Source organism: Pan paniscus, chromosome 5 (genome assembly GCF_029289425.2).
Source record: "Pan paniscus chromosome 5, NHGRI_mPanPan1-v2.0_pri, whole genome shotgun sequence".
Taxonomy (NCBI): Eukaryota; Metazoa; Chordata; class Mammalia; order Primates; family Hominidae; genus Pan; species Pan paniscus.
This window is the reverse complement of record NC_073254.2, coordinates 103,100,160-103,122,397: the sequence shown is the minus strand read 5'-3', so window position 1 is coordinate 103,122,397 and position 22,238 is coordinate 103,100,160. Positions and strand designations below refer to the sequence as shown.

The 22,238-nt window shown below is 39.2% G+C and overlaps 1 protein-coding gene across 8 annotated transcripts in view; it reads left to right on the top strand.

Annotated features, from left to right (window-relative positions):
• Positions 1–22,238, top strand: part of UBE3D (ubiquitin protein ligase E3D) — a 474,449-nt gene that overhangs the window by 44,490 nt on the left and 407,721 nt on the right. For all 8 annotated transcript variants that reach the window (XM_063605398.1, XM_063605399.1, XM_003816375.6 and 5 more), the window contains exon 8: positions 2,296–2,459. In XM_063605398.1, coding sequence (XP_063461468.1) covers positions 2,296–2,459 — 164 coding nt within the window. The remainder of the gene's footprint in view (positions 1–2,295; positions 2,460–22,238) is intronic.

Sequence of the window (22,238 nt, the reverse complement as noted above, 5' to 3'; positions counted from 1 at the left end):
GGAGTGCAGTGGCATGATTATGGCTTAACCATAGCCTCGACTTCCCAGGCTAAAGTGATCCTCCCACCTCAGCCTTCCGAATAGCTGAGACTCCAGGCCTACTCCACCATTCCCAGACAATTTTTTAATTTTTTGTGGAGACGAGGTCTTGCTATGTTGCCCAGGTTGGTCTCAAACTCGTGGGCTGAGGTAATCCTCCCACTTTGTCCTCCCAAACTGTTGGGATTATAGTGGGATTACAGGCATGAGCCACCATGCCTGGCCTTCTTCTGTTGTTTTTAATTGCCTCTGATTCTGTGATATTTGAGAAACAGTGGCAATTTTTGAGGAAGAGGCTCTGTGGCTAGCAATCGTCCCAGCATGTACCACTAGAGCCTAATATTACACTACCTCTGAAAAACAGTGTCCTGCAGAAGCACATTTTGAGCATTTATCTGGATAATCAAGAATCATAGCCCAAGTATCTTCTCTGCTTCTACATCTATTTTATTCAACCAGTAAACAGGTATGGAGCACTTCTTATATGAAAGACACTGTTCCAGGTGCTAAAGGTAGAACACAAATGCCTTCATGAAACTAAAAAGCTAATAGGGAAACATAGTAACAAAAAGGAGGGAAGGGCCTGAAGTTGCTGTTAGGTGTGACTCTGTAGCTGGCCATCCATTATGAGGACACTATGCTTTTCTAATTGCAGATAATTTCAATGAAAACCTAAAATATTTTCTGACTGATTTTGATAGTAAATATACCTCACAGTTTTCTGAAATCAGTTTTACTTTTTCTTTTATTGTAAGATTTCAGATTGAAGATCGGGAGTAGGAACTTCTGAAACTTTCTAACATATATTTAGATTTTTCTTTTTTATAAAAGTAAAACATTCTTGAAACACAATCAGGGAACATGAAGAACATAAAGTGTTCCCTTTCCTGCCTTGCTATATCATACTATTCAGGGAGCAATCAGTATTAACAGTCTGATATGTGTACTTCATTATTTTTATTCTTTCCATATACAACTATATGTATGTACACTCACAGGTGTTTGTCTATTTGTTAAAAAAAAAAACAAAAAAACAAAAAACAGTATCACATGACTAGTGTTTTTCTGCAACCTGCTTGCTTCACAGTATGTATCATGAGGATTGTTTTTATTAGTTTAAATATAGGTCTGGCTCTTTAATGACTGGAATTTTGCTGTATGGCTGATAAGACTGAACTGCAATGAAAATAATCTTTGCCTGTGTCTTTTAGTACTTCTTTAGAAATGGATCTTTCTAATGTAATATACTATTAGAATTTGTGTATTTGAAACTCAGATAATTATCACCTTGCAAAAAAGTTGTACTAATTTATCTTTTATAGTGGGCATTCTTGGTGTGCCACCCAGACCCCATACTGGGTTGATGCACCCATTCCCAGCTGCTGACAGCGTTGGCTGATAATGGCTCACAGCTGCCCGCTTCTCCACAGACTTCCTCTTTAGATGACAGGTGTTGCCTTGCCCAGAAGTTACCTGTCCGCCACAGTCCCACCTCCCTGACTCACCCCTTCTTGGTCAGCCCGCTGCCAGTGATTTGATCCTGGGGCACAGAAAGCTAGGGACTCTTGTCTCAAGGTAGAACAAACTCTGTAGGTGGGATTCATGCTGTAGAACTCCCCCATGGATCAGGCTGAAACCAGACTCCAGATGATTCTATATCCTTAACTAGCTCTTTCCCCTGCCTTATCCCATTTCCTTCACTTCCTTTCTCCTGTGAGTTTTCCCTCAGTGAATCACATGCATCCAAATCCCAAAACACTCTCCCACCAGCAGTGTATTGGAATGCCCACTTCAAACCCCTTTTCTGAACTAGATGTTATCAGTCCTTTCATATTTGCCAATCTGGTAAATGAAAAATGGTGGCACAAAATTTTACATTTATTAGTTACATTAAGATTCTAATATATGTTTATTTATCATTTATTTCTTCTGTTAATTCTGTTCATATTTTTTGCCTGTATTTCTCTTGGGCTGTTTTACCCCCTTACTGAAGCTCTGTATATTATGGATAATAACTTTGTTACTTATGCATATTTTCTCTGAGTCAGTTGTCTTTTTTTTTTTTTTTAACTTTATGTCAGTTGCTCTACCGAGAGTTATGTTTTGAAAGGCCTACCTAACTTTAAAATTATGTACATGATTCTCATATTTATTTTTTCTGGTATTTTCATAGTCTCTTTTTTGTTTTTGAAAAGTCATAAGATATGGATAAGGTGACAATATTCTTATACTTGGACTTTCTCTTCACATCTTTAGCTATGGCTTTTAAATTCAGACAGTTTGGTGATTGAATCTTTGAGAAATTCCAAATATATCAAAAAATTCCCCTTGTTGGAAGACACATTGAAAGCCGATTCTAGTTCTGCCTGGAGTGCTGTCAAGGTCCTCTACCAGCCATGCATCAAAAGCAGGAATGAAAAGTAAGTTGTGCATTTGTTTTCTCTTTCCACATTATGTTTTAGCTTTTGTTGTCATGTTGGTGTTAAGAAATTAATGAATTAAATGCCACTATACCATTTCCCTACTTGAAGCTTCTAGGAGCCAATACTGCTAAATATTATATGTTTAAAATAGGTTGAATTATTACAGATGATTCATGTTAATATGCAGAAAGCTTGCTTTTACCAAAAATTATTGTTTTTTTCTTGTAATCTAAGCTGTCTGTACATATGGCTGCAGTGCTAAATCAGACTTCAACAGTGATGAATATTTACCAATAAGCACTTTCCAGGCATCAGGATACAATAATGAACAAACCCCAGCCCCTACCTCTTAGCATTGTTGTTCTAATAGGGGGAAGGCAGACCATAAACAAAACAGATTCTTACGTCTCTTACTATGTGTCAGGCACTCATCTAAGAACTCGTAGCTCATTTAAGCCTAACAACAACCTGTGTGGTAGGTACCATTATCATCCCCACTTTAAAGATAAGCACACTAAGACACTGGTAGTAAATCACTCTAGTGAAAAATGAAGCAAGGTAAGGTAGTTGGCGAGGGGTAGGATGGGAGTAGGATGTCATTTTATACTGCAAAGTCAGGGAAGATTCCTTAGATAAGGTGATATTTAAGCAGGTAGCTTGAAGGAAGTGAAGTGGTGAGCCATATCTGATGGAAGATCATTCCCAGAAAAGGAAACAGCAGGTTATTTTAATTGTAACAGAATCAAAGTTTGTACTTGTCCTGTACTCTCAGATGGGTTTGATCAAATTTATCCTAAGAACGGAAGGATCTTAGTCTTTTTCTGGAAAGTAAATAAGACATTGAAAAAATTAATTAGGTTTCTTATGCAAGTAGTACCAGTCATAAAATATTCAAACACTAAGAGATATATACAAGGTAAAATTATATCCCGCTCCAGAAGTAAAACATTTGTTGTCTACTCTTCCACTTCCTTTTCTGTTCATTTTGCACCTAAACATGTGTATTTTTTACACTTAAAAAAGCCCATATCTTAGAGATTCTTTCCATTGTTAGTGCTTGACATTTTATGAAATGGAGGTACTATAAATTATTTAGCCAGTTTTCTTTTAATTGATATTCGGTTTATTACTTTTTTGCTGTTATAATTAGTGTTGTGATCTTGTATGTTTGTTTTCTGATTATAAGTTTTTTATATTAGAGGAATTTCTAGAGGTACAATTGTTGAGTCAAAGGGTATGGACATTTAAAATTTTGAGAGGTAATATCAAAGTATTTTGTAAAAAGGCATCATGAATTTATATTCCCACCTGAAGTTTTTATAAATGTCCATTACCCTGCACTCTCACCCAAATTTCCATTTAGATTTTTGCTTATGTGATGTGATTCTAAAGGAAACAGATTTACTTGACACTATCCTTATATTTTATTGAGACATGTTCAATGGATGCATCTCAGTTTTATGCTTTTGAGACTCTTTTTGAGGGCTTGGGTTTTTTTATGTGTGTGTGCCCTTATGCATAGTCAACTAGTAAGCTGTACATTGATTATATTCTCTTTTGATGTATGTGTTTGTGTGTATCTTTATATATTTAGGTTTATATCATCAAATTTATTAAAACCCTTTATATTCATCTTTTCTGTTTATTAAAATGTGGACTTTTGTGACAGGTATGTTGAATCTTATATTATGATTATGTAAGTAATTTTCTTCTGTTTTGATACTAGTTTTCACATTATGTATTTTAAAGCTGTGTTATTAGAGGAATAAAAGTTTGTGGCATGACAACGAATTGAATATATTATCAATAGGAGATTTTGCTCTTCTTCAATTTAATGCTAGTTTTTATTTCATTCTAATTTGCTGTGATGGTTAATACTAAGCATCAACTTGATTAGATTGAAGGATGCAAAGTATTGGTCCTGGGTGTGTCTATGAGGGTGTTGCCAAAGGAGATTAACATTTGAGTCAGTGGGTTGGGAAAGGCAGACCCACCCTTAATCTGGGTGGGCACCATCTAATCAGCTGCCAGCATGGCTGGAATATAAAGCAGGCAGAAAAACATGAAAAGACTAGATTGGCTTAGCCTCCCAGCCTACATCTTTCTCCAGTGCTGGATGCTTCTTGCCCTTGAACATTGGACTCCAAGTTCTTCAGCTTTGGGATTTGGACTGGCTTCCTTGCTCCTCAGCTTATAGATGGCCTATTGTGGGACCTCGAGATTGTGTGAGTTAATATGATCTTTTATATTATACATATCTTTATATATATATGAAGATTTATATATTTATATATGAAGATTTATATGCATATATATAAAGATTTACATATATATGTCTATATATCCTATTAGTTCCATCCCTCTAGAGAGCCCTGACTAATACAGATTTTGGTACCAGGAGTGGTTCTAGAGGAACAGAATATTAAGGATGGAGTTCTTTTGTTGGTTTTGAGGTTTCTGGAGTTGGCTGTTTAATATGATTACATCTAAAAATGCTAAGGACTCTACTTCTGATAGCATGGAGAACACTGATAGTCCTTGGCATGAACTGTATAGAGAGTTATGCAAAATACATACATTTGACACTCCTGATTCACTGCTCATGAGAGGCAAGGAGTTTAGTGACTCTATACATAATGCCTTTGGCTGTATTAAGGAACATAATGAAGTTGGTCAGTTGCTCCTAAGTTCACTGGACAAAGTGATGAAAGAAAATGATGAACTCAGGGATTCTAACTCCCAGCTTCAGAAACAGATACTAAGCCTCAAATCTGCTAAGATGGCCTTGAGTGAGAATCTTATCTCCTGTAGAGAAAGAGTTGAAATTGTGGAAAATCAGACAAAAGCTTTTATCATGTGAGTGGCTGACCTGCAATGAAAAGTGTATGCACAGCCTCACCAGGCATCTACTGTTAAAGTGAAGGGATTAATTGGGAAAAAATGGGACCCTGCAACTTGGAATGGGGATGTGTGGGAGGACCCTGATGAAGCTGGGGACACTGAGCTTGTAAACTCCAATGAACCTTTCTTGCCAGAAGAAACAGCTTCCCTACCCCCAGTAGTGGCAATATCCCCTCCCCAATCCATGCTGTCATCAACCTTTCCACCTTTGTCTGAGAAGATACACCCTTTACTGCCTGAGGCAACAGGCCTCCCCTTATGGCCTCCCCTGAGGCAGTTGCCAGGCAAAATAATGTTGATTCTTCTCAGGAGCCACCCCCAATACCTCTGTTTGCTTCTAGACCTATAACTAGACTAAAGTCCTGGCAGGCCCCTAAAGGTGAGGTTGAGAGTGTGACCTATGAGGAGGTGCGTTACACTCGAAAATAACTGCTTGAGTTTTCTAATGTATATAAACAGAAATCTGGAAAACAGGCATGGGAATGGATACTAAGGGTGTGGGATAATGGTGGAAGGAACATAGAGTTGGATCAGCCTGAATTTATTGATTTGGGCCCACTAAGTAGGGACTCTGCTTTTAATGTTGCAGTTTGGGGAGTTACAAAAGGTTCTAATAGTTTATTTGCTTGGTTAGCTGAAATATGGATTAAAAATGGCCCACTGTGAGTGAGCTGGAAATGCCTGATCTCTCTTGGTTTAATGTAGAGGAAGGGATCCAAAGGCTTAGGGAAATTGGGATGGTGGAGTGGATTAGTCTCTCTAGACCTACTCATCCCAGCTGGGAGGTTCCAGAAGATATACCCTTGACCAATGCTTTGTGAAATAGATTTGTGAAGGCAGCACCTTCATCTTTGAAGAGCCCCGTAATTGCCCTTCTCTGTATATCAGATCTAACAGTGGGAACTGCAGTCACTCAACTACAAAATTTAAATACAATTTGAATAATTGTATCCCGAGGTGGCAGTGGCCAAGTGGTGGCACTCAGCTGTCAAAGGCAAGGTGGGCATACTACCGTAATGGACAGAAGAGGCAAAGCAGCAATCAGAATAATCTGACTCGTGTCGAGCTCTGGCATTAGCTAATTACGATGTTCCTAGAAGTGATAGGAAGCCTACTGCATTCCTACTTAATTTATATAAGCAGAGAACTTCCAGACTAATTTGAATTATAAAAGCAGGGAATCACAGTCCCTCAATCAATTTCCAGACTTGAGCCAGTTTACAGACCCAGAACCCCTTGAATGAAGGGGAGTCCGGGTCCCCTTGAGGAAAGACCCCTCTACACTGCTGACAATTTATGCTGTGAATCTTTGTCCCATCCTTCCCCAAGGAGAAATCCAGCCTTTTACCAGGCTAACTGTTCACTGGGGATAGGGAAATGATCAGACATTTCAGAGACTACTGGACACTGGCTCTGAGCTGATGCTGATTCCAGGGGACCCAAAACGTCATTGTGGTCCTCAAGTTAAAATAGGGGCTTATGGAGGTCAGGTAATTGATGGAGTTTTAGCTCAGGTCTGACTTACAGTGGGTCCATTGGGTCCCTAGACTCATCCTGTGGTCATTTCCCTAGTGCCAGAATGCATAATTGGCATAGACATACTTCACAACTGGCAGAACCCCCACATTGGCTCCCTGACTGTAGGGTGAGGGTCATAATGGTGGGAAAGGCCAAATGGAAACCATTAGAGCTGACTCTACCTAGAAAAATAGTAAATCAAAACCAATATTGCATCCCTGGAGGGACTACTGAAATTAGTGCCACCATCAAGGACTTGAAAGATGCAGGGTTGGTGATTCCTACCACAACCCTGTTCAACTCTCTTATTTGGCCTGTGCAGAAGACAGATGGATCTTAGAGAACGACAGTGGATTATTGTAAGTGTAACAAAGTGGTGACTCCAATTGCAACTGCAGTACCAGATGTGGTTTCATTGCTTGAGCAAATTAACACATCTCCTGGTACTTGGTATGCAGTCATTGATTTGGCAAATGCCTTTTTCTCCGCTCCTGTCCATAAGTCCCACCAGAAGCAATTTGCCTTCAGCTGGCAAGGCCAGCAATATACCTTTATTTTCCTACCTCAGGGGTATATCAACTCTCCGTCTTTGTGTCATAATCCTATTTGGAGAGACCCTGATCACTTCCCTTCTGCAAGATATCACACTGGTCTGTTACATTGAGGACATTATGCTGATTGGATCCAGTAATCAAGAAGTAGCAAACATACTGGACTTATTGGTGAGAGCTTTGCCTGCCAGAGGATGGGAAATAAATCTGATTAAAATTCAGGGAACTTTTACCTCAGTAAAATTTCCAGGGGTCCAGTGGTGTGGGGCTTGTTGAGATGTTCCTTCTAAGGTGAAGGAAAAGTTGCTGCATTTGGCCCCTCCTACAACCAAGAAAGAGGCACAACGCCTGGTAGGCCTAGTGAGATTTTGGAGGCAACACATCCCTCATTTGGGTGTGTTACTCTGGCCCATTTATTGAGTTACCCAAAAGGCTGTCAGTTTTGGGTGGAGTCCAGAACAGGAGAAGGCTCTGCAACAGGTCCAGGCTGCTATGCAAGCTGCTCTGCCACTTGGGCCATATAACCCAGCAGATCCAATGGTGCTTGAGGTGTCATTGGCAGTTAGGGATGCTGTTGGAGCCTTTGGCAGGCCCCCGTAAGGGGGCCTCTGCTGTTAGCGGAGGCATCAGGATTTTGGAGTAAGGCCCTGCCATCTTCTGCAGATAACTGTTCTCCTTTTGAGAAACAGGTCTTAGCCTGTTACTGGGCTTTGGTGAAAACTGGATATTTGACTATGAATCATCAAGTCACCATGTGACCTGAACTGCCTATCATGAACTGGGTGCTTTTTGACCCATCTAACCATAAAGTGGTCCTGCACAGCAGCATTCTGTCGTCAAATGGAAGTGGTATATGCATGATTGGGCTCGAGCAGGTCCTGAAGGCACAAGTAAGTTACATGAGGAAGTGGCTCAAATGCCCATGGTCTCCATTCCTGCCACCCTGCCTTCTCTTCCTCAGCCTACACCAGTGGCCTCATGGGGAGTTCCCTATGATCAGTTGAGAGAGGAAGAGAAGACTAGGGCCTAGTTCACAAATGGTTCTGCACGATATGCGGGTACCACCTGAAAGTGGACAGCTGCAGCACTACAGCCCCTTTCTAGGACATCCTTGAATGACAACAATGAAGGGAACTTTTCCCAGTGGGCAGAACTTGGAGCAGTACACCTTGGATGGAAGGAGAAATGGCTAGATGTGCAATTATATACTGATTCATGGGCTGTAGCCAATGGTTTGACATGGTCAGACATTTGGAAGAAGCATGATTGGAAAACTGGTGACAAAGAAATTAGGGGATGAGGTATGTGGATGACCTCTCTGAGTGGTCAAAAACTGTGAAGATATTTGTATCCCATGTGAGAGCTTACCAACGGGTGACCTCAGCAGAGGAGGATTTTAATAATCAAGTGGATAGGACAACTCATTCTCAGCCTCTTTCCCCAGCCACCCCTGTCATTGCCCAATGGGTCCATGAAGAAAGTGCCCATGGTGGCAGGGATGGACTTTATGCATGGGCTCAGCAACATGGACTTTCACTCACCAAGGCTGACCTGGCTATAGCCACTGCTGAACGTGCAATTTGCCAGCAGCAGAGACCAACACTGAGCCCTTGATATGGCACCATTTTTTGGGGTGATCAGCCAGCTGTTTGGTGTCTGGTTGATTATATTGGACCTCTTCCATCATGGAAAGGGCAGAGGTTTGTCCTCAGTGGAACAGACACTTTGGATATGGATTTGCCTATCCTACACACAATGCTTCTGCAAGACTCCCATCCGTGGACTCACGGAATGCCTTATCCACCATCGTGGTATTCCACACAGCATTGCCTCTGACCAAGGCACTCACTTTGTGGCTAAAGAAGTGCAGCAATGGGCTCATGCTCATGAAACTCACTGATCTTACTGTGTTCCCTATCATCCTGAAGCATAGAACAGTGGAATGGCCTTTTGAAGTCATAATTACAACAGCAAGTCGGTAACAATACTTTGCAGGGCTGGGGCAAAGTTCTCCAGAAGGCCGTGTATGCTCTGAATCAGCATCCAATATATGGTAGTGTTTCTCCCATAGCTAGGATTCACGGGTCCAGGAATTGAGGGGTGGAAGTGGAAGTGACACCATTCACCATCACCCCTAGTGATCCATCCACTAGCAAAATTTTTGCTTCCTCTTCCCACAACATTACTTTCCACTGGACTAGAGGTCTTAGTTCCAGTGGGAGCAACGCTGCCACCAGGAGACAAAACAACGATTCCATTAAACTGGAAGTTAAGATTGCCACTTGGACACTTTGGACTCCTCCTACCTTTAAGTCAACAGGCTAAGAAGGGAGTAACAGTGTTGGCCGGGGTGATTGACCTGGACTGTCAAGATGAAATCAGTCTACTACTCCACAATGGAAGTAAGGAAGAGTATGCATGAAATACAGGAGATCCATTAGGGCATCTCTTAGTATTACCTTGCCCTGTGATTAAGGTCAATGGGAAACTACAACAGCTCAATTCAGGCAGGACTAGAAATGACCCAGACCCTTCAGGAATGAAGGTTTGGTTCACTCTACCAGGAAAAAAACCACAACCTGCTGAGGTGCTTGCTGAAGGCAAAGGGAATACAGGCTGGGTAGTAGAAGAAGGTAGTCATCAATACCAGCTACAACCAGGTGACCAGTTGCAGAAACAAGGAATGTAAGTGTCGTGAGTATTTCCTTCTCCTTTTGTTAAAAACACGTTTGTGCATGTATACACTTGTACTAAGAAAATATCTTCATCTTATTTCCTTTTTCCTTTATCATGTGACATAAAGTTTATTGACTTCATATCAGCTTTTAAGTATTGTTAACTTTATGGAATAGAGGGTTGGGGATTGGTGCATTTCCATTGTATGAAGGATAGTTGTATTATGTTAGGTGTAATTATGACCTTATTATTGTTTTTATTTGAAGATTATGTATGATCTCAGGAGATGTGTATGGGTTCAAGTTGACAAGGGGTCGACTTGTGATGGTTAATACTAAGTATAAACTTGACTGGATGCAAAGTATTGACTCTGGGTGTGTCGGTGAGGGTGTTGCCAAAGGAGATTAACATTTGAGTCAGTGGGTTGGGAAAGGCAGATCTACCCTTAATCTGGGTGGGCACCATCTAATCAGCTGCCAGCATGGCTGGAATATAAAGCAGACAGAAAAAAACATGAAAAGACTAGACTGGCTTTGCCTCCCAGCCTACATCTTTCTCCTATGCTGGATGCTTCTTGCCCTTGAACATTGGACTCCAATTCTTCAGCTTTGGGACTAGCTTCCTTGCTCCTCAGCTTACAGATGGCCTGTTGTGGGACCTTTTGATCATGTGAGTTAATACTCCTCAATAAACTCCCCTTTATATGTATATATCTGTCCTATTAGTTCCATCCCTCTAGAGAACCCTTACTAATACATTTGCCTGATGGTTAATATTGCTATATTTACTTTTTAAAAAATTGTTCATTTGTTCTTTTTGTGTTTATTTTCGCCTGTCTTGTGTCATTTAATCAAGTGTATATTGCATTAAGATATACCTTATGAACTGCGTACAGCTGGATAGTTTAAAACTCCAGTAGGCGAGTCCTTCTTTTTTAATAGTGAATTTAATTATTCACATTTATTGTGATTTTGATGAATTTGGACATAGTTTGCTGTCTTTTAGATTGGTTGCCCTCTCTGTGTCATTTCTTTCTTCCAATGATTTGGAAGCAAAAAATAACTTTTTTATTTATTTCAAAATGATTATTCGTGATTAACCTTAAAATTTTAATACACATTTAAATTTACTATTTTTTAACTGTCAATATTTAGATTTAATTAGTATTCATACTGTTCACTGGAACAAGGAAAGACTTGGAGATTCATGTTTGTCTTCTTGCTCCCTCCCCAACCTCCTCCCTTTCCTATGTTGGATCCTTTGTGATTCTGATGATATGATGGTTATATTTCTTCTTAAAGAAATATTAAGCTGAAGCCCTCCTCCATTTGTCTACTTTCATGCATCATGGCCATGAATGTTTTGTATCTTTATTATAAATACTTCCTTAAAAAGATAGGGTATTATTTGATATGTTCTCTTTTTGTGGTTTTTTTCGCTCAGTATTCTTTGTTTGATTTTTTAATGTGATGAAGTATACTCTTTAATACTTCTTTTAACCTTGTACTATAGTCAATCTGTGAATATCTGAAAATTTATTATACCTATTCTGTCTCTCCAAAAACCTTTAGGATTTTCTTTTTATCCTTGGCTTTCTAAGATTTTATACAGATGTGTTTAAATGTGAGCGCTCACTCAAAATTTTCTCTTATGTCATAATCTCTTTTTACAGATATAATATTCACTCAATCTCTGTGAGAATAATATTTCTACTTAAAGTCTTGTTTTTTCTCTATTAATGTTTTCCTTGGGTGTTGGCTCTTCTGTTTTTGAAAACAAAGGTTGAGTTTGGTACCTCTCTTTCATGGTGGTGCATTTCCCAAATATTTGATTATTTCACTGGAATTCCTGCCCTGAAATGTAAACTTCATGTGAACCAGGACCATCTCTGTCTTGCTCAGCTAGATGAGTACTTATAAAAGTGCTCAAAGCATACAATTAATGTTTATGCAGTGGTGCATGGTTTTCTGCTTATCTTTGTAATATTTGGTAATCATTATTTACCTATTGGTAACTGTAGGTTCTTGTTACCATAGCCTGCCTGTATGGATTAGTGAAAGATAACTCACAGGGTATACTAGCATGGATGTACCAGTTTGTCTTTTGACGACTTTCAAGTATGAAGAAAAAGGAAGTGGTTATTTTGCTGATTTTTATATTCATTATATGTAGAATCTTTACCTTTCCTTTCTTGAAGAGTATTATAAGAATTCAATGCACCTGCCTTATTACTTCACTCATTCTTAACACATTCCTCTGACACTGGAAATATTGTGACTATAGTCATATGTGTTCTCTTGTATTCAATTAGTAGATTTTTTTAAACTCCAAATGTCTTAGAGACAAGTTGATGTCTAATAAATTAGTTTGGTTACTTTAGTTTGCCTGTTGCATATAACTACTTTTGTTTTATTTTTCCTCCTGCTGTTGTTTGACTCTCTGCCCCCGAGGTAGGAAGAGAAGTAGGTAAACATGCTGTGAGTTATTTACTTTGTCATTTAAGGACATTAGTGTCTTTCTTTTTGGGTGTGACTGAACAAGCTGTAGACTTCCTGGCATATTTTTGGCACATGGGGTGGTGTATTAACTATTTTAGTCCAATTGGCTAGAACTTTTTTTCTAATGGAAGTGTGGATTGCCAGATGGTAGTTTAAAAGAGGAAAATAGAAAATGTAACTATGGTTTTATTTCCTTGAGCATACACAAAAAAGTGGCATGTAATATTTTTAGAGTGTTCCTTCTTTCTAGCAATAGACACACATCTCTCTCAACACTTTGAAGTGTATTGTTTTTCATCCTCCCCTCCTGCCCACTTCAGCCAGCGTTTCACATCTTGGTGAGCACCAGCGGTTTTTTTTTACTGCTCCACAATTTTGTATTGGGGAAATAATTTATTTCATATATCACATTTTTTAGTTTGTTTATCAGCATTTAGATGCTAAATATTAACTTTTTGGCTTTAGACTCTATATTAACTTCTGTAGTTTAAGTCTGCCAATTCATCAGTTCACCTGTGGCCTCATGTGCTCTAGACTGGGAGTAATTTAGCCTCACAGGAGACATTTGGCAATGTCTGGAGACATTTTTAGTTGTCACAACTTAGGAAACTACTGGCGTCTAGTAAATAGGGATGCTCTTAAGCATCCTACAGTACACAACAAAGAATTTTTCAACCCCAAATGCCAATAGTGCTAAATTTGAGAAACCCTAATCAAGACATCTGAAATCAAACTGTGTCTGCCTTTTCCCTCAGTGTGTTATATAACCCACGATTTTCTTGAAATTGTATTTAGGCCAGCAAATAAGAAAATCTTACTATCACATGAGCCAAAATTTCTTTTTTCTTATATTTTTTACTTTTTTTGAGACAGGGTCTCACTTTGTCACCCAGGCTGGAGTGTAGTGGGTCAATCTCGGCTCACTGCAGCCTCAATCTTCTGGGCTCAAGTGATCCTCCCACCTCAGCCTCCCAGGTAGCTGGGATTACAGGTGCACATCACCATACCTAGCTACTTTTTGTATATTTTGTAGAGATGGGGTTTTGCCATGTTGCACAGACTTATCTCGAACTGCTGGGCTCAAGTGATTCACCCACCTCAACATCCCAAAATGTTGGGATTACAGGCATGAGCCACCATACCCGGTGAGCCAAAATTTCTATTAAATATAATCCACTTTAACTTTGTTAGGATAAACAGAATAAGTGACAAAAAATATAAATGTTTATGTCATACTTCTCTTTTTCTGTTTTGGAAATATGAAGAGTAGATTTGTTTTTATTAAATACTGGTGAAGAATTTCATAGTTATCAAGCTCCTTGTTTTTGTATTTTTAGGAGAAAAAGACTTAGGAGAATGCAATTAGTAGGAAGTAAAGAAGTGTTTTTTATTTAAGCTAAAATTGAATTCTCTTCACTTTGTAAGTTACATGAGTCCTAGTATTGGTATTGGTAGTGGTTCTTCCCACCTTTTTGAAAGGATAAAATATCTAACTTAGGAATGTGGAAATCTGAGCTGAGAAGAACAATTCTACATTTGACTATTATTAATAACATTTTCTCACAAAATATATTGAAGGAAAAATGATGATGAAATGTTATCTTCAGCTTTGGTAGAATATAGAGACTAAACTATAAACTAATTTGGTTTCTTTATTTTGCTACATATTGCTAAATATTGCCTCTAAAACAGATGTGTTGTTTTAGCTTTAGACAGTTTAAAAAATGTTATTTTTTCCCAATGAAATAAAAACAAATGTAACCACACCCATATATATTTCATAGTCCTAGAATAGTATTAGTAGTTGTCTTTACTTGTAAACTAGTATTTCCTTATCTTTTTTTCTTTATTTCAGCAGGAAAATTGAAACTCTACTTAATTTTTAAAATTATGTTTAAAAACACATAACACAAAATTTACCATTTTAACCATTTTTAAGTGTATATTTCGGTAGCGTTAAGTATATTCTATTGTTGTGAAACAGATCTCCAAAACATTTTTATCTTGCAAACCTGAAACTCCATACTCATTAAACCACAACCCTCTTTCCCACTCACCCCAGCCTCTGGTAACCACCATTCTACTTTCTACTTCTATGAATTTGACTATATTATAGTTGACTAGAGCTGCCATAGCAAAATACCACAGACTAGATGCCTTAAACAACAGACATTTATTTTTTTCTGGAGGCTAAAAGTTTAATTTTAGAGGGTTAAAGTCCAAGATCAAGGGTTGGTTTCTCGTGAGGGCTGTCTTCCTGGCTTGTAAATGGCTGTTTTCTCTCTGTGTCCTTGCATGGCCTTTCCTCCTGCACATGTCAAAGGAGAGAGAGATCTCCTGTGTCTCTTCCTTTTCTGGTAAGGACAGCAGCCCTATCAGATTAGGGACCCATCTTTATGACCTCATTTAATCTTAATGACCTCCTATCTCCAAATACAGGGACATTGGGTTCCTATCTCCAAATACAGGAAAAGCAGGGTCCTATCTCCAAATACAGGGACATTGGGGTTAGGGCTTCAACTTCTTAATTTGAAGGGACACAATTCAGTCCATAACATTGGCTACTTTTGTTTGTTTGTTTGTTTGTTTTTTGAAACAGAGTCTCACTCTGTCACTCAGGCTGGAGTGCAGTGTTGCTATCTCTGCTCACTGCAACCTCTGCGTCCCAAGTTCAAGTGATTCTCCTGCCTCAGCCTCCCAAGTAGCTGGGATTACAGGCGTGAACCATCATGCCTGGCTAATTTTTGTATTTTTAGTAGAGACGGGGTTTCACCGTGTTGGCCAGGCTGGTCTCAAACTCCTGGCCTCAAGTGATACACCCATCTCAGCCTCCCAACGTACTGGGATTATAGGTGTGAGCCACCGTGCCTGGCCAACATTGACTACTTTTTGATATCTTGTGTAAGTAGAATCATAGTGTTTGTCTTCTTGTGACTAGCTTATTTCCTTTAGCATGATGTCCTCAAGTTTTATTCACATAGTAGTATGTGACAGGATTTCCATCCTTTTAAAGGCTGAATATCATTCCATGGTATGTATATATCACATTTTGTTTATCTTTTCGTCTGTCAGTGGACATTTCGGTTGCTTCTACCTCTTGGCTATTTTGCATAGTGCTGCTATGAACATTGGTGTGCAAATATCTCTTTGAGGCCCTGTTTGCAATTCTTTTTTTTTTCTTTTAATTAAAAAAAAAATAGAGACCGCACCTTACTATGTTGCCCAGGCTGGTCTTAAACCCCTAGTCTCAAGCAATCCTCCAGCCTCAGCCTTCCAAAATGCTGAGATTATGTGCCTAAGCCACCATGCTCAGTCTCAATTCTTTTGGATATATATCTAGAAGTGGGTTTGCTGGATTATATGATAGTTCTATTTTTAATTATTTGAGGAACCTTCATACTGTCTTTTATAGCAGTTGCAGCATTTTACAATCCTATCAAAAGTACGCAAGCAGTCCAGTTTCTCCACATCCTTGCTAGCGCTTGTTATTCTGTTTTTTTTTTAAATAGTAGCCGTCGTAATGGATGTGAGGTGATATCATTGTGGTTTAATTTGCATTTTTCTGCTGATTAGTGATATCGAGTATCCTTTCGTGTTCGTTGGTTATTTGTATATCATTTTTGGAGAAATCTCTGTTTAAGTCCTTTGCCCCTTTTTAATCAAGTCCTTTTAATTTGTTATTGAGTTGTAGGAATGCTTTATATTCTGGATAATAATCCCTTATGAGATGTATGATTTGCAAATATGTTCTCTCATTCTGGAGGTTGCTTTTTCACTTTGTTCATTGTGTCTTTTGATGCACAAAGGTTTTTAAGTGTGAGATAGTTCCATTTCTCTATTTTTGCTTTTGTTGCCTGTGCTTTTAGTGTCATTTCCAAGATATCATTGCCAAACTCTGCTTAATTCTGATACTCTGCACCTGATGTGGCAGAGACTGTCATTGCCTGAAATAAATTTGGAAATTAAATTAGGTGGTTTTGAGAAGATTTAGAGGAAATTGTCTTTTTGGTTGATTAAAAACAAAAGAAACAAAGGTTAATTATACTGATTTTATATCCAGCAGAGTATCTAAGACTATTATTTAATAGTTGTGTAACCTGCTAAAACAATTTATGCTAACTTATTTGAATAGTGTGTGAATATGATGCTAGAGTAAATGAATGAATGAATTGACAAGTATCACCAAATCCTAAAGAACATTATTATTAAACAAAATTATTAAACAATCTCAAGTAAGTGTTTATTCCCCTTCCCACTTAGGAGTCACAAGGTGACATTGTCAGTGCATCCCAATTGGGTACATTGACTTTGCAGCGTGGGATATACTTAAACTTCAGAAATGAATGTTCAAGTCTTACATTTTACAATTGAGAAATCTGAGTACAAAAAAGAGAAATAACTTCAGTTAGTCAGTATGTTACTGACAAAACCAGAATTAGAGTTGGGTTGTCCTGATTTCAAATTCAGTGCTTTTCATTGTATCATGTAGTCTCTCACCATAAAATATTAGGAAATGTGAAAAGGCCACTGTGAATGTATATTTTTCTTCAAGAGAAATTCTCCTGGTAGTTTAGAATGTGTCAGACTTTTGATTACTCCCCAAAATATATTGTTTGCTATACTATATTCAGTGAAATTTATGCCTCTTAATCTGTAACATCAGTAGCAGAAACTTCTGATTTACAGTATGTTCATATCTGATGTTATAGATCAGAATTTATGGGTACAAATGTGGTTTCCTTTAGAAGTCCAATGTCTTAGCTCCTTAGAACAAGAATCCATTGAATGGAAATTACTCTAAAGATACAGAGAAGTAGTTAGGTGCCAATGGAAAAATATAAATGCATCATTTGAAATCACTTTTCACATATTTGTCTGTTAGTATTATCACCAAAATGTGTACATCTAAGGACCATTCATTATTAAGCAAATTAAGCACATACTTCTTTCATTTGTAAATGGCAAATATCTCCTTTAGACTTGTAAGTACAGTCATGAACTGCACAGTGACATTGCAATGACAGACTGCATATATGGCAGTTGTCCCATAAAATTATAATACTCTATCTTTCCTGTACCTTTTCTGTGTTTAGATATGTTTAGATACATAGATAATTACCATTGTGTTACCATTGCCTACAGTATTCAATGCAGTAATGTGCGCTATGGGTCTGTAGCCTAGGAATAATAGACTGTGTCACTTAGGTTTGTCTGAGTACACTCCATGATGTTCACACAAAGACAAAATTGCCTAATAATGCATTTCTCAGGATGTATGCACGTTGTTAAGCGACACATGACTGTACAATGGCCTAAACTAAAACTTGTTTTATTTGAAATTCCTATACTATCCATGAATCCAGTAGTAATCATAAAAGAAGAGACAGAAAATAAGACATATAATAAAAGTGAGCTTTTTTTTTTTACTAGAAATACCAGGTGTCCTATGAAAAGCAGTTATTCTCTTCAGATTGCTTCCTTGAGGAGAATCTGGTTTCCTTCTTTTGATGAAAAAATATGAGACAAGTATAATCATGACCTGTGAGAATACAAATGGCTTGGGGACTGGGATTGGGTAGAGGATGGAAGGGAAATCTGTAAATAACATTGTTTCTTCTCTGTTCTATGTTTTCTAATCGTATGTGAGATAGTTTTATAAGTCAGACCTGAAGTAGTTGTCTTAACCTTTCATATGAGAAAGGTCTAAGTTTTTCTTTTTTCTCTTTTTTATTACCTCCTGCTATACTTGCTACTGTATTAATAAGTGATTTTGAAGCAGGAGAACAAAGATTTTGCCAAAAAGGAACTTACAGTCAAGTTAAGGCAACATGGTAAATACACCCCCAGAATTTATTCAAAAGACCAAAATCTATATAAATGCTAATGTCTTAGTCTGTTGTGCCGCTATAACAAAATACCTGAGACTAGATAATTTATAAACAACAGAAATGTATTTATCTGGATTCTGGAGGCTGGGAAGTCTAAGATCAAAGTGCCAGCAGGTCTGATGTTTGGTGAGGGCCCCATGTCTGCTTCCAAGATGGTGCCTTGTTGCTATATCCTTACAGGATAGAAGGCATGGAAGGCCAAAAGGGCCCAGCTAGCCCCCACCAGCCTTTTTTTTGTTTGTTTGTGACGGAGTCTCACTCTGTCGCCCAGGCTGGAGTGCAATGGCCCAATCTCGGCTCACCGCAACTTCTGCCTCCTGTGTTCAAGTGATTCTCCTGCCTCAGCCTCCCAAGTAGCTGGGATTACAGGTGCCCGCTACCATGCCCAACTAATTGTTGTATTTTTAGTAGAGACGAGGTTTCATCAGGTTGGCCAGGTTGGTCTCGAACTTCTGACCTCAGGTGATCCACCCGCCTTGGCCTCCCAAAGTGCTGGGATTACAGGGGTGAGCCAACACGCTTGGCCCACTAGCCCTTTTAAAAGGTGCTAATCTCATCCATGAGGGCAGAGCCATCATGGTCTAATCACCTCTCAAAAGCCCTACCTCTAAATACTGTTGCATTGGGAATTAAGTTTCAAAATGACTTTTGGAGAGGACACAAACATTCAAACCACAGCATCTACGGAACAGGTTTTCATGGAGAACAGTATTCTTTCACTGAATTAAAGAAAGTAGAACAAAAGGTAGAAAGTACTGTCCCCCACTCCACCCCTATTCCAGGAAAAACTGAAAAGAGCTGGGCAGCAAAAGCATCCACATGTTCAAATAGTGGATTCTAGCTAATAGGAGAGTATGTGGCTTCCAGAGGGCTTGGGAAGGTGGGGTGGGGGTCAGACACCTACCGTAGAGATGCTCACATTTATTTCTTTCAAATATTAGTCTCTACTCAAGAGGGTTTTTTGGAAGAAAGGGTTCCACAGCTGAAAAGAAAAATTAAGAATCACTGTGATATGAGATGATATTTAAGAATCTCTGTGATACGCGTTTCACCAGATTGTGCTTGAATCCACTGGGTTATGGCAAAGTTATGACTTGGAAAGCAACTACACTGAATTTCTAATTGTTAGAATGGTCTTCCTTTTATTTGAGAGAAATCTGCTTCCTAGACACTCCTCCAGAGCTGCTATTTTTTGAATATGATAGCTCTTCAGAGATTCAGGTAACCTGCTACTCTCTCCAAGCCAAACATTCTCAGATGGGGTGGCTTCAAGCTTCCCTTTCCTTGTACAATCTCTTTTTCCTTGTAGTCTTTCTGCTTTCCTGTTGCCATCTTGATTGCCTGTAAGAAGATATTGCCCAGCATCCTGTTAATTTTGTGTAGTAAGAGGTGAACTGGAGAGAAGCTAAAGCTAAGGCTACATCCTACAAGGCTGCTGTATATAAGGCATTTTCAATGAAACTAGACAAAAGAAGCTGAATTGTAAGAATCCATAGAATCTGGACAACTAGTAGAAAAGTTTTCAACTTCAGGTATTAGAGAAGGTCATTGATTCGTTCAGCAAATACTTATTAAATGTGTACTCTTGTGCTAGGTATTAGGAATTTAATATTGAGCTAAAAGAGACCTTGTATCACAGACTTATTACAATCTAGCAGGAAAAATAAGTAAATGCAAAACTGCAAACTGATCAGTGCTATGATGAAGAGATAAATGGTGCTATGAGAACAAATCAGAGAGAGACCAACTGGGTCAGGATAGGAGTCCATGAAGAACTGATGCTTGGGCCGGGCTCAGTGGCTCACGCCTGTAATTCCAGCACTTTGGGAAGCCAAGACTGGCAGATCACCTGAGGTAGGGAGTTCGAGACCAGCCTGACCAACATGGAGAAACCCCATCTCTACTAAAAATGCAAGATTTGCCAGGTGTGGTGGCACATGCCTGTAATTCTAGCTACTCAGGAGGCTGAGGCAGGAGAAACACTTGAACCCAGGAGGCGGAGGTTGTGGTAAGCTGAGAGCGCCCCATTGCACTTCAGCCTGGGCAACAAGAGCGAGACTCCGTCTCAAAAATAAATAAATAAATAAAATTGATGCTTGACTGCTGCCTGAAGGAGGAGAAGGAGTTTACTGTGAAGAGCTTCTAGGCAAGGGGTGGGAGGCAGTACAGTGAGTACAAGAGATGGGAAGGTCAGGGTGGCTGTAATAGAGAGAGAGAGAAACAGGCATAGAGTAGGGAACAGACAGACCAACTCAGGGACCCAAAGGGACTTGAAAGAATTTAGTCTTTATCCTAAGAACAATAAGAACCAATTGAACATTTTATCCAGAGAGAAGCAAGAGGTGGTTTAATTTAAGCTTCAGAAAGATTGTTCTGGCAGCCATCTAGAGAATAGTTGGATTTGGGTAGATCAGATAGGAAGCTATTGCAGTAGCCTAAGAGAAATTATTTTAGTTTGGACCTGGGTGATGGTAGCTGCAATAGATTTGAGAGATACTTAGTAAGTAAAATTGCATACTTGATGATTGATTGGATTTGAGGAATGGGCCACTATATACTGGGATAGATAATATTGGAAGAAGATAAAGTTTTGGGAGAAGATAATTGGTTCACTTTTATACATGTTGAGTTTGAGGTGCATTTGAGTTGTTCAAGAGAGAATAGCAAATAGAATGTTAACATACAGACCTGGGGTTCAAATAAAAGGTTGGGGCTGGATTTGTAAATTTGCGAGTCATCTGCATATTGGTTGTAATCGAAGCCAATGGCATGGGTAAGATTATTTAGGAAGAAAGAATGGAAGACAGAGCAGTGAAGAACTCCCACATTTATAGGCTAATTGAAGGAGGGTGAGTCTGGAAAGGAGATAGAGGAGTGGTGAGACAGGAGGAAAACAACAGTACTGCTTTTTAGAGGCTAAGGGAGGAAACTGCTTTAAGAAGGAGAAAGTGGTCAAACGCTGCTGAGAGAGAGGTCAGGTAAGATGTTGAATGTAAAACATGCATTGGATGTAGATTACAAAGGTTATTAGTGACTTTTACAGGAATTATCTTGGGTGCCTGGGATGGGAGCTGGGGTGGAATGGGTGAGCAGTGAGTGAGAGGTGATATGACAAACAGTAAGTGTGGACCACTGTTTCAGGAAGTTTGGCTGTGAAGGGCAGAACGGAGAGGAAGGGGATGGGAAGCTGACTTAAGGTAGGCAGGTGGGGTTAGACTGACTTGAGTCCATTTAAAAGCTAACGGGGGCTGGGTGCAGTGGCTCATGCCTATAATCTCAGCACTTTTGGAGGCCAAGGTGGGTGGATCACTTGAGGTCAGGAGTTCAAGACCAGCCTGGCCAACATGGTGAAACCCCGTCTCTACTAAAAATACAAAAATTAGCTGGGTGTGGTGGTGTGCACCTATAGTCCCAGCTACTTGGGAGGCTAAGACAGGAGAACCACTTGAACCCAAGAGGCAGAGGTTGCCATGAGCCTAGATCGCGCCACTGCACTCCAGCCTGGATGACAGAGTGAGACTGTCTCAAAAAATAAAAAAGCCAACAGAGAAGGTCCTGTTGAGAAGAGGTTGATTACACATGAGAAAGAAGGTATGACTGATGAGGCAGGATTCCAGGACAAGATGGAAAGGTCTGGTATCTCAAGCTCTGGTGGACCGACCAGCCTCAGGAGCAGGATAGCTCTCCTTTTGTAACAGGACAGAAGGAGATCAGTATTGGAGTGGCTGGAAAAGATTTGCATAT